The sequence below is a fragment of the Nannospalax galili genome, unplaced genomic scaffold, assembly GCF_000622305.1.
Source record: "Nannospalax galili isolate Female #2095 unplaced genomic scaffold, S.galili_v1.0 scaffold444, whole genome shotgun sequence".
Lineage (NCBI taxonomy): Eukaryota > Metazoa > Chordata > Mammalia > Rodentia > Spalacidae > Nannospalax > Nannospalax galili.
This window is the reverse complement of record NW_008354022.1, coordinates 1,321,681-1,334,024: the sequence shown is the minus strand read 5'-3', so window position 1 is coordinate 1,334,024 and position 12,344 is coordinate 1,321,681. Positions and strand designations below refer to the sequence as shown.

The 12,344-nt window shown below is 41.8% G+C and overlaps 1 protein-coding gene across 1 annotated transcript in view; it reads left to right on the top strand.

Moving 5' to 3' along the window:
* The window catches only part of Auts2 (activator of transcription and developmental regulator AUTS2), a 1,247,925-nt gene that overhangs the window by 587,029 nt on the left and 648,552 nt on the right, over positions 1-12,344 (top strand). The window contains exon 4 of the mRNA XM_008851110.2: positions 1,994-2,029. Within this exon, the coding sequence (XP_008849332.1) occupies positions 1,994-2,029 (36 nt within the window). The remainder of the gene's footprint in view (positions 1-1,993; positions 2,030-12,344) is intronic.

The window sequence follows — 12,344 nt, the reverse complement described above, 5'->3', positions numbered from 1 at the left end:
TTACAAACTTTTCTGTTAAAAACAAAGCTCTTTCAACATTGCAAACATGCCTAAGCATCCTCAAAAAAAAAAAAAAAAAAAAGCCAGACAGTCATACCTACAGGCCAGATTGGTGGGGACAATTCTTCCCAGGTGACTCTACTTTGTGTCAAGGTGACAAAAACTAAACAGCATAGCTTCCTTAAAGTTACTTTTGTCAGGTGTTTGAGTATAAACAGACAAGAAAAGTAGCTAGTATACCGTCTGAGCCCAAAGTCAACAAGAATCACATTCACTGTGGTTTTAGAGAGGTCAAATCCTCTGTAACCTCCCCATCCCATCATCTATCCATTCATTTGTACATCATTTCATTCAGTGCTTCTCCAGTTCACCTTGTGTGCTAGGGATGATGTGTGGGCACATGTCCCCTCTCACAAATCATTTAAAGAGTATGGGATAGGACATGTAGGATATGTAGGTGGAAGAGCTAAAAGTCAACCTAATACTTCCTGAATCAAGGTGGAGGTCAGGCTTCTCCAGAGAAGGCAAATGCCCCACTCCAGCAAAGCTGCTGAACTGGGGCTGGAAGACTTGGCACCAGGTTATTTTCATTTCAAGCTTGTTTAGGACCTTCCTTCTTCAGAAAGAAGATGCCAAACTTTAAATTATTTGTTAAGACAGATTTTAGAGAAAGAACAACAGCATATAAACAAAAAGGATCCAGACCTAGGCTGAAGCTGCTTTGATAGAGTGCATGGTGGCACACAAGTAATCCCAGTACTCAGGAGGTAGAAGCAGGCGGATCAGAAGTTTAAGGCCATCCTCAGCTACATAGGGAGTTGGAGGCCACCCTAGGCTACACAGAGATCATTTCTAACAAAAGTGTTGGGGTGGTGGGGCTTTGGTTCCATTGGTAGAACAGAGTTGCCTAGCTTGCATGAGGCTCTGTGTTTGATATCCAGCAAAAACTGGACTTGGTGTTGCAAGCCTGTAATCATAGCACTCATGAGATAGAGGCAGAAGGATCATAAGTTCAAGACCAGCCTGGGCTACACAGTCACCATTTCTAAAAAAGGGCTGGGGCCTAGGGATGTAGCTTAGTTGGTTGAGTGCTTGACTACCATTCATGAAGCCCTGGGTTCCATCTCCAGCACCCCCTAAACTGGTCATAGTGGTATATGCCTGTAATCACAGCCCCATAGAGTTGGAGACTAGCCTGGGTTGCATGAGATTTTGTTTCAAAGAAAAAAAAGAAAGAAAGAAAATATACAAAAATGACTTTTGTATTTTGACTTCTTTGCCTCAGTATGTGATACTCAGAGTTCAATACAGAATTATTCATTTTTATTGGCTCCCCATGTCAGAGTTATGGCAGCCTAAATTGATATTCTTGAGACGAAACTTTCTGAAAAGTGCTGCTTTTTTCCCTGCTTCCCTCTGCCCCCATATTCTTTGCATTTTAGTCAACTAATTATGTTTACAAAATGTCTCATTTTTGCAACGTACCAAGTGTGTACTAACGGAGCCTTCAGGGAATGAACTGGCAAGTAGGTCATATACCAAAAAGTCATCCAAACCCATCGGGCTTTTTGTTTTCAAGTCAGTCTGGGCTTTTTCCTCTTGCTTGCCTCTCTGTGGCCACAAAACCAAGTAGCTTGAGACCAGGGCCTTGAATGTCAGCAAGCTGGGGAGGCAGGCTGCTGTGTGCCTGTTCAGTCTCAGTGCAGGGCGAAATACCATCATTAATTCATTACCCAGCTGCCTGTCAAATAAATTGGCAATTACGTCCACCGCAAAAGCTGGGAATCCAGTAAATAGCACGTTAGCATCTCCGCGTCACTGAGAGATGTAAAGGGGAAAATTAAGCAACATGGTGTCTTGTATCAGCAGCAGATGACAGGGGGCCTCACAGTCACCATGAAAAGCCCGTAGAGGGCTGTTAATGAGCTGTATGGATCAGAATGTGTTAAAACCACCACTGACTTCCCACCCTGTGTCTGTGCTTTCTCTGCAGAGTTCCGCTCCATCCAGCTTGGGAACAGGCTACTTCGTAAGTCCATCTCTCTACTTCCACCTCTGCGCCTCATGTTGATGACCGCTCACTTCTATAATAAATGCTCACTTCAGTGTGAAAAAATAATATTCAAGGAATCCCTCTCAGTCCAAAGAGCACTCTTTGACCTTTTCATGGAGGATTGCTTTATTTGCTGAGCCCTGGGCATCATTTGACACCTGCCTGGGTTGAGACACTTAGCTTGTTTGTCCCATCCCTGGCACTGTGAGAGACTCAGAGAGGCATGAATGCTCTTGCCACCTGAACTCCATAATTGTTTGTTTAGTGACAAGTGTTACCAGGCAGTTAGATTCAGATTACTTACCAGGGTTCTTGCCGTCTTCAAGGTTTGAAGAGGTTTTTTAATACACAGTGGATTGCCCTTTTGTTGTTGTTCCTTAATTCTAGGCCCTGTTTCTTTCGTATTCTGGTAGGCAGCCTCTATCAAGCTTTTTTATGTCTTGCAAACACTGAAGTCCTCATTTTTGTAAATACAGAGCCATTATTTTCTTCCTGGTCCTTGTACTCTCTGTCTTTATGGGAGGAGTGAGGATGGAGGAAATTATTTTTGGGATTATCACATTATCTGTCATTCATAGACAGAGAAACGATTGTATCATTAAATTTTTACAGCAAAATTATCCTTTTTGGATTCAGTAATCCTCTTCAATATACAAGTGAGAAAGATTGAGAAATTGGTGTTATCTACACAACAGGATAACATACCAATTTGAAAGTTTACTATGATGTTTGCAGGAACCTGGCATGTGTTTTTAAAGGAAGATGTAATACTGTAAGGCCTGTCCAGTGTTTTCTGAGAAAGACTTTGAGCACAGGCCTACACAAAACAGGAAAATAAGTACCAGTTCAGTCCATTCACTTCAATGCTGTTCTCTAACTCACCAACTGCTTTCTTCTGCTGGCTTGTTTATTTCACTGTATTTACACTGAATATACAGAAACCAGCATCATTTCATTGAATACCAAGTCTTTTCTCAGCTAATCAGAAAAGGCTCCCCCACACCTTGCTCTTAATTTGTAATATAGTGAAGACTCGGGCCCAGCTTCACATAGTTAGCTCACTTATGGCTGCTTCTGCTTGCTGGGCCTGAATATTCATGCTTCCAGAAACAAGCAGGGTACGTTCAGTGTCTTGCTTTAGCAGCCGAAAGAACAGACGTGGTACCATCTGCCATCTTCACACCAGGCTGAGTGTGGGTTGAGATGCTGGAAGTAAAATCTGGAGGCTGTTGGTATCTGTTCTCCTGCGCAAGCTATTTTTTCCTCTTCTCTCACTCCTCTCTCTCTCTCTCTCTCTCTCTCTCTCTCTCTCTCTCTCTCTCTCTCTCTCCCCCTCTCCCTCTCCCTCTCCCTCTCCTCCCTGACCTCCCCCTCTCTCTTTTCTTTAGAAATAAGACCATGGTCTTCCCTTTCCCTTTGTTCAATTATAGCCTGAGCATTCTAGTACCTTTTTATTGTCCCTAGAAGAAGAAAATCACCTTGAGAGTCCACATTCTCATTTTGGTTTTCATCAAATTCTTCTTTTTAGTTTTAAGAATGCTTGTTTTTATTCTCTAATAATGTATCTTAGAAGTAGTAAATCTTTAAATACGCTTTGGATTTTTTTTTTTTTTGGTCTTTTTGAGACAGGGTCTCCCTGTAGCCCCAGCTGTCCTGGAACTCACTATGTAGACCAGGCTGGCCTTGAACTCACAGAGATCCTCCTGTCTCTGCCTCCCGAGTGCTGGGATTAAAGGCGTGCGCCACCACACCTGGCTGGCTTTGGGAATTTTTATATGCTCAGTCAACATTGGTTAGCTGTAAAACTTTCTTATTTTTCTGGAGTTGCTTTGGTAAAATAGACTTACTTTGCTTATATCAAGAACTGCCATGTGATCAACATACATGGAGAAGATGAGTACCAGATGTCTGCTGGGCTCCCAACAGGGATAAACACGTCCCTCTTCGAATGTGTTTTCTATATCCTGTTGTTCTGTTATCACTCTAATGTCCTTGGTGTTGGTGCACTAGCCAAGCTTCCATCAACTCATCTCTCTTTCAACTGTCATTCCATTGGTCTTACTTACCAAACTGATTTTAGGAACCCACTTTCTCATTAGAGAGTTTCACACTTTTATATGGAGTTAATGTACTTAAAACTTTTGTTAGTTTCCCCCTCTCCAACATACTGTTCACTGTGCTCTGCTGTATCAGAATAGCTCTTTACTAAGTTTGGGATCAGGTAAGTTGCATACTAAATTTTCCCCTTTCATTAATCCTCTTCCATGTCCTTTTGAAATGGGGATGGTGGAAAATCACCTGCACAGCCAATGAGGTGAGCTAATTTATGTAATTAAATCACAAAAGGTCATGTATGAGAAAGCCAAGGTCCCTCGCCTTTGTGAGGTAACAGCCCAGAACTGGTTTCTTCAACATTCTCCTAAGCCTCAGCATCTCTCCTCATTCCAGAATCTTCCTATAGTTTTCATGCTGTATTAGAGAGCTTTTAGTAAACTAAGGTAAAAAGCTATCTGTTATATTTGTTCATAAAACACCCCCTCACTAGAATCTGTGCATCTAAGAGTCCATATTTGCAAGAGAGAGAGAGAGAGAGAGAGAGAGAGAGAGAGAGAGAGAGAATGAATGCCTGGGTATGTCCATCCTGGAAGGTGAAACTGATGTATTGGATTTTTCTTTGACTCTTTTGACTGTATCAGTCATGTTCTGCTGAGGGGTTTTGGGGAAGAAGGCTTTGTTTTCCATCTGGTTATATTTGTTTATCTCTGGTTTTGTGTTCCAAAGATGTCTGCTTAGGTCTGTCAGTTTTCCAATCTGTGTAAAAAGCAGAAGATTTGAGAGATGAGAACAGCAGAGAAGTGCAGTATTTACATAAGCATATTGCAAAGAATTCTGAAAGTAGACAAAATAGAGGAGAATTGGAACAAACTTTCCGCATTTGGGGGGAGGTTTTGAATACCGTGGGTGTTAACACAGAGACACACATATATATTCATTACATATTCATGCCCAGCCCCGTTCATGTTCTAAATATAAATGAAATTACAGAGTGGTTGGAATCAATTTGCTGGGTTTTTTTCTTTTCTTTTTTTTTTTCCTTTTTGGCAAGCATACTGAAACTTGTTGGAGTGTGTGAGGGGTTCTCTTTTTCTTTTTAAACGTCAGTTCAGTGAATACATTTTCTTTTCTATTTAAATATTTCTAGATATCTTTCCTTCTGAAACTTGTACATGAAATTTCATTATGAATAATGTGTAGTTAAGGACATAGCAGGATGATCTTTAAGATCTGTATAACCTTGGGCAGGTTATTTGATAATCTCTGTTTCCTCCTCAGCACCCACCTAATAAAGTCATGATTATTAAGCCAGATGAGACATTTACTGTGCACAGAACACCCACTAACAGCAAGTAATAGTGCCTCTGTTTTTTAAAGTTAAAAAAAATTTTTTTTTAATTATTTGAACGTGCTGGGCGTGGTGGCACACATCTTTAATCCCAGCACTCAGGAGGCAGAGTCAGGCGGATCTCTCTGAGTTCAAGGCCAGCCTGGTCTACATAATGAGTTCCAGAACAGCTAGGGCTACAGGGAGACCCTGTCTCAAAAAGACAGAAAAAAAAATTATTTGAATGTATGTGTGTTTGACTGTGGATATGTGCATGTGAGTGCAGTGCCCATGGAGACCAGAAGAGGACATTGGATTCCCTAGAGCTATAAGTTATAAGTGGTTGTGAGCTGTTCAACATAGGTGCTGAGAATCAAGCCTGAGTCCTTTGCAAGAGCAGCCAGTGTTCTTATCCACTGAGCCAGCAGCACTCCAGCCCATCCACTTTATGTTTTGAGACAGGGTCTCTCAGTGAACCTGGAGCTCACCAGTTATTTAGATTATCTGGCCAGTGAACCCTAGGAATCCTCCTGCTTCCCCCTCCCTAGCACTGGGATGACAGGCATGTGCCACCAGGCCTGGTTTTTTCACATAGGTCCTGGGGAGCCCACCTCAGGTCCTCACACTTGTGGGCCTTAAAAGTTCTGACTTACCCAGGCGTGGTGGTACATGCCTTTAATCCCAGCACTTGGGAGGCAGAGGCAGGCAGATCTCTGTGAGTTCAAGGCCAGCCTGGTCTACACAGTGAGTTCCAGGACAGCTGGGGCTACAGGGAGACCCTGCTTCAAAGAGCCAAAAAAAAAAAAAGTTCTGACTTGTACTTTTCTTTCCCCTCACCTGGATAATTGGTATTCAAGTACTCCAAGAAACCAACCCACTGCTACCTAGCTATTCAAACTAGCCATTCTACAGCCAAAGGGGTTTGTGCAGTATTATGCATCTTGAGATGGGGTTTATTAGATTACCATTTTCAGTGAATTACTTAAGTTGCAAGGATAGTGCTGGGAACAGGCAGAAAGTGCAACATGGCAACCTGTAGCTTTTATGCAGTTATAAAGGCCGCAAAGGGATGGCTCCTTCTTTCTTTCTTACTAGTTTGTTTAAGCTACAGACCCTTGAAAAGTCTTTTTTTTTTCTTTTCATTTGCTGTAATTTGTGTAACTCTTCATAATCTTTTCAAAAAAGATTTATTTATTTTATGTGTATGTATGTGTGCCTGAGTATATATGTATGTGCGCTACGTGAGTACAGTGCCCATAGAGGCCAGAAGAGGATGTTAGATACCCTGAAGCTGGAGTTATAGGTGCTTGTGAGCAGCTGCCTGATGTGGGTGCTGGGAATCAAACTTGGGTCCTCAGCAAGAGCAGCCAGTGCTCTTAACCGCTGTCTCTTCAGCCCTGTATAATCTTTTTTTTTTTTTTTTGTCTTTTTGAGACAGGGTCTCCCTGTAGCCCCAGCTGTCCTGGAACTCACTATGTAGACCAGGCTGGCCTTGAACTCACAAAGATCCACCTGCCTCTGCCTCCCGAGTGCTGGGATTAAAGGCGTGCACCACCACACCCGGCCCTGTATTTGCATTTGTTCTCTCTCTCTCCTCCTTCTTCCCTCTCTTTCCTCTCCCTCCCTTCCTCCCTTCTTCCCTTCTCTCCCTCTCTATCTCTTTCTCTTTTTCTGTATGTTTGTATGTGTGTGTCTGTCACAACCTGTGTATGGATGGTTAGAAGACAGTTTGCAGGTATTGGTTCTCTCTTTTTACCATGTGGATCAGCCTTCTGATTTTGGTGGCAAGTACCTTTACCCCCTGAATCATTGCTCCAGCCCTGGTATTTTGTATGGCTGGTTTGTGGTGATTCGTGTAGTCATATTTGAAAGTCTCAGAGATTTTGTTCTTAGGTGAGAGAACGTGAGTTTCTTTTAAAAGATTGTGTGTACTTGTGTGTGTGTGTGTGTGTGTGTGTGTGTGTGTGACTTGTAGCTGGTACATCCCATTGGTCACAGAGGTGACACAGTAGGTGCTTTAGCACTACAGGAGACAGGCAGATCACTTGCATCAAATGCTGAACGTGTATTTAATTTTAACCTTTTTTTTTTTTCCTGACACTGTCTTCAGACAAGGTGGTTTTATGTTTATAAGAGTTGTCTGTGTCACACAAATGTCACATGAGTTGATTGGAATTATATCTCAAAAATCACAGGAAATGTGGAACCCCAAGATGTGCCCCATGGGGACTGTGGAACCCCAAGGTGTGCCCCTTGTACTCACACCACCTTTCTTCTGGTGGATTCGGTGGCTCTGGAGTTTTATTGTCCATCAGTCAGAATCTTTCAGATCAAAAGACTCATCAGTTTGTGTAACTGGTTTTAAAAAATAGATGTTTTCCCCTGAAATTGTAAATTATATGCCTCCCTATTCACTGCATGAAAATCTTACAGCTTGGGGAAACACCTTGAGTATAGTTGGAAAAGAGGTTGGAAAACACAACTGGGGTTTGTTAAGGAGGAAAAGTGCTATTTTAGCTCCAAGTGTCGTGTTTTCCCGTAGTCAGCTCAGGCGTAAACAAGAGTTATTAGAGGCTTTGTTAGTTTGAGACACTGTCTCCTGGTCTTTGATTTCTGAAGTCAAACATTTAAAATGCATTTTACTCATGTGAAAGTGTTTATCCATTTAAAACAGTGTCATTTTAACAAAAGCACCCTGATGGCATGCTGTTTAGAATGCAGCACAGTTAATAAACTGTTGGGTCCTGTACACATAGATGGGGAAAGACTAGTAGTCACCTAAGGATTAGCATTATAAATCATTGTTAACAGACTTTAATTTACTTAGCAGACTAATGAGTGAGCTCTGATTTTCCTTTAGTAATTAACCCTACTAACAGTCATGTTAAAAATGACCTTTTTCCTCTGGTCTGCAGTTGTTGGATGGAAAACAATAAATAGGGGCCATTGCCATCTCCACTGGAGACATCTCCATCCCAAACAGTGATCTGGGATGGTGGCTATTTTCAAGTAAGTGACGATTGTCAGGGCTTGTGAAGTGTGGCCTCTAAGCAGGCGTGCAGTGGATCTTAGTGTCTATAAGGAACAATCTCTGATTTTAAGGAACACTTTAAAATGTAGTGAGACACAGCAACCCTGCTTCCTGCTGCACTCCGAATACGTCATGTGTTCATCACAGTTTGTGTCCTCTTACCTGACCAAGACTCAACTGCTTTATGTGTACAGATGAAGGAAGTCAGAGAGAACCTGGATCACACAGGTAGTGTTACCAGCCTGCCCCAAAGAACTTGCCCCAGAATGGTGGTACATACCTTTAATCCCAGAAGAAGTAGGCAGATCTCTGTGAGATTGAATCTAGCCTGATCAACATAGCAAGTTCCTGGCCAGTCAAGGCTACAAATAACTAAATAAATAAAAAGTAAATTAAAAGCAAAGGGTCCTGGAACTCACTATGTAGACCAGGCTGGCCTTGAACTCACAGAGATCCACCTGCCTCTGCCTCTAGAGTGCTGGGATTAAAGGTGTGCACCACCTTTAATGAGAGAGTCACTTTTTCTAAACCTTTAGTAAGAGGGTCCTGTAGGTACCTGTAAATACCTTACTTAATCCTACTTGAGATAAGCATGACTCTGCTAAGTGAAAGTAGGGCCATGTACTGTGCCAAGAAAGTCATACGTAGGAGGTTGGAATCTCAGCCCTAAACCCATGTGATCAAAAAATTTTGTTCCTTTTGAATTTGTATTTTATTTGCTTACTGTATATATGGTTGGTTGGTTGAGACAGAGTCACATGTAATTCAAGCTGGCTTCTAACTTGCTATGTAGCCTTGAATTTCTGATCCTCCTGCCTCCATCTCCTGAGTGCTGGAATTACAGGCCTGTACACCGTTCCCTGGTCATGTGGTGCAGGGGATGGAACCCAGGGCTTTGTATATGCTGCTAAGCAGTAAGCAACCAAGCCTCATGAACAAGTGGAGGCCTGAAGCTTCCAATGTGCCAAGGCCTCAGACACTCATGGGTCAGCCTCATCTAACTGACCTTCGTGGCTGACTTTACTAACTTCCTTACTGCCACTGACCTGTTACTTTGTTTTCCTATAGGCTTAGAGTTGCAGACCTTCTGGGTCACTGGAGCCTTCAGACATTGGCCCATCCAACAGTCCATACAAAGTGTAACTCAGAAAGTTGGGTTCTGGGAAGACAGACTGGCAGTGAGGAAAATTTTCGATGTGGTTTTACTTATATTAAACTACTCTTTTGGCAAATGGAATTTGTACTTTTATACTTTTGACAGTTCTGTAAGCAGTTTCACTTTAAGCAACAGATGGCTGTTTGAACATTTTTAATCCTGATTCTGTTTACCAAACTGACTTTATTATATGTTCACTCATTTTAGTATTTTGTATCATTCAGTGAAAGACCTGTTCTTGGTTCATTTACTCTTTATAATTGTTTTTCTTTACTTTTTTCTTTTATTCATTGTGATGGTAGGAGGGTGGTATGTCACAGCTCACATGTGGAGGTTAAAGGACAACTTTGTGGAGTCAGTTCTTTCCTTCTACCTTTACATGGATTCCAGTGACTCAGGTTCCAGGCTTGTGCAGAACAGGCCTTTGGCTGCCAAGCTATCTTACCAGTTCTGGGGGTTTTGTTTGTTTTCAGTTCATCTTTTTATTTGTGCATGTTCACATGTACACATGCATGAGATTTGTGAGAGGTATGAGAGGGCATGTATGCCATGGTGGTTGTGTGAATGTCAGAGGACAACCTCATGGAGTCGGTTCTCTGCTTCCACATTTACATGGATTCCAGGTATTGAACTCGGGTCATCAGGCTTGGGTTGCCAGGCAGCAAGACACCTTTACCTGCTAAGCCATCTTGCCAGCCTTGATTTATTCTTCTAAAGGAGCAGAACTGTCTATTCAGCTTGGCTTCAGTCTTATGATCTCCACCCCCCCACTCCTATCTGGTCCTACAGCATGGTAAAATTGCCAGCATGCATGTGAGTACTAAGGATCCCATCGCTGATTGCTAAACACATATCACAGTGCTTTAAATCTCATCTAGGGTCATTGTGCTGCCAATTAGTCTGATTAGGAGCATTTAAGCTGTCACACACAGGCCTTTCTCTTCCTAGGGTTTCAATTTCAAATCACGAGAAGTGAATGCTCTACATCTGTCTGAGTTCACGGCTCACTTTTAAAAGATGAAAACCCGTTATGTGCTTCACAGGTCACCTACAGTTTCAGCATCTGGATGAAGCCAGTGTGCAATTTTAAAGTAGTCACATAGTTTTATAAGATGATTTATTTTTTTTAATTTTCATATAATTGTGTGTGTGTGTGTGTGTGTGTGTGTGTGTGTGTGTATCAGAGGACAATCTTTAGGAGTCAGTTTTTTCTTTCTACCATGTAGATCCCAGAAATTAAACCCAGGTCATCAGGCTTGGGAGCAAGCACCCTTACCCACTGAGCTATTTCACTAGCCTTAGCAGACAATTTAAAAATAAACATGCACACATATATACAGGTTGGTGACCTCTCATCTATTCACCTCACCTTGTCCAATTAATTCCTACTTTCCTAGGGCATATTCATGTCATAAATTTGTCTCGTGAAATTACTAAGACTTCTGGCAATTGCGCATCAACCTGCTGATATGATGTGTGTTGTTAAGCGGTGACTTTAGAAGTCTCTAAAGAGAGTCTACTGTCTGCAATATTGTTTCAAGTACCTAGTACAATCTCTTACTACGGGAACTTCAAGACCCCTTTGTTGAAGACCAGGACACTGTTGTACCCATAGCTGAATGCATAGCTTCTACAAAAAACATTGAGTAAAATGAAGACACAGTGTGTAAATGACAGAGTTAAACGACTGTGGTTAATTTATTCCTTTGACTTTTAAGAATTGAAAAATCTGAGGGGAGTTCATAACAAGAACAGTTTGGTCTACAAAGGAAATTTGGTTATTTCTACAAAGTACAGAATGATGCTAATTAAAAAAAAATCTTGGACAAAAGTATAAGCAGGGCTGGGCATGGTAGCAAATGGCTTTAATCCCAGCCCTTGGCGAGGCAGAGGCAAGAAGAGTTCAGTGAATTCAAGGCCAGCCTGGTCTACATTGTTCCAGGCCAGGTGGGGCTAAAGGGAGACCCTGTCTCAGAAAAACAAAACAAAACAAGTGTTCACAGAAGGGCCCATGGAGCTATTGAGACTTACTGCCTTTCTTCTTTTCTGGATTCTGATAGCCAGGCTACCCCAGTTTACTTTCTGAGGATTTTCCTTTTTGTTTTATGCCCCTACTTTGAAACAAAGTGACCCTTGCTTTAGGACTCTGAAGTAAAAGATGAGCAGCCCTGGTAAGTTTAGAAAGGAAACCAACAGGATTCTCTTTAGTGAGGTTTATTAGAATGAACTGGGCCTCAGGGCCATGATTGGGCCATGAGATGGGAGGGAGAGCACAAGACAGAAACAATAAAATAGATTGTATACATAAACTCTCGAAGATAAATATACATTACATAAAATAAAAATAAAATATTTAAAATATAAAAGTATTGTTAAATAATGCCAACTCCTTTTATTATTTGCAACTCAGACTGTTAAAATTTCTATTGACTTTGTACTTGAAAATTTCATACCCATACAACATGCATTCTGGTTATTATACACCTCAGTCTCCCTCCCACCTCTATTGTCCTCCTCTTCTTTCTACAAGGCTCTTTCCCATATTCATGACTTTTCCATTTCTTTTATTTGAGATCCACAGTGTTTAGCATGATCCTGTGTGACCATGAGTTTGGAACTAGCCATTGAACCTCAATAAACACTTCAGTGGGTGCACAACAGAAAACAGTGACTGCCCTGCCCCAGAATCCATCAGTAGCCAACAGTTTGCCAGAGGGGGGTG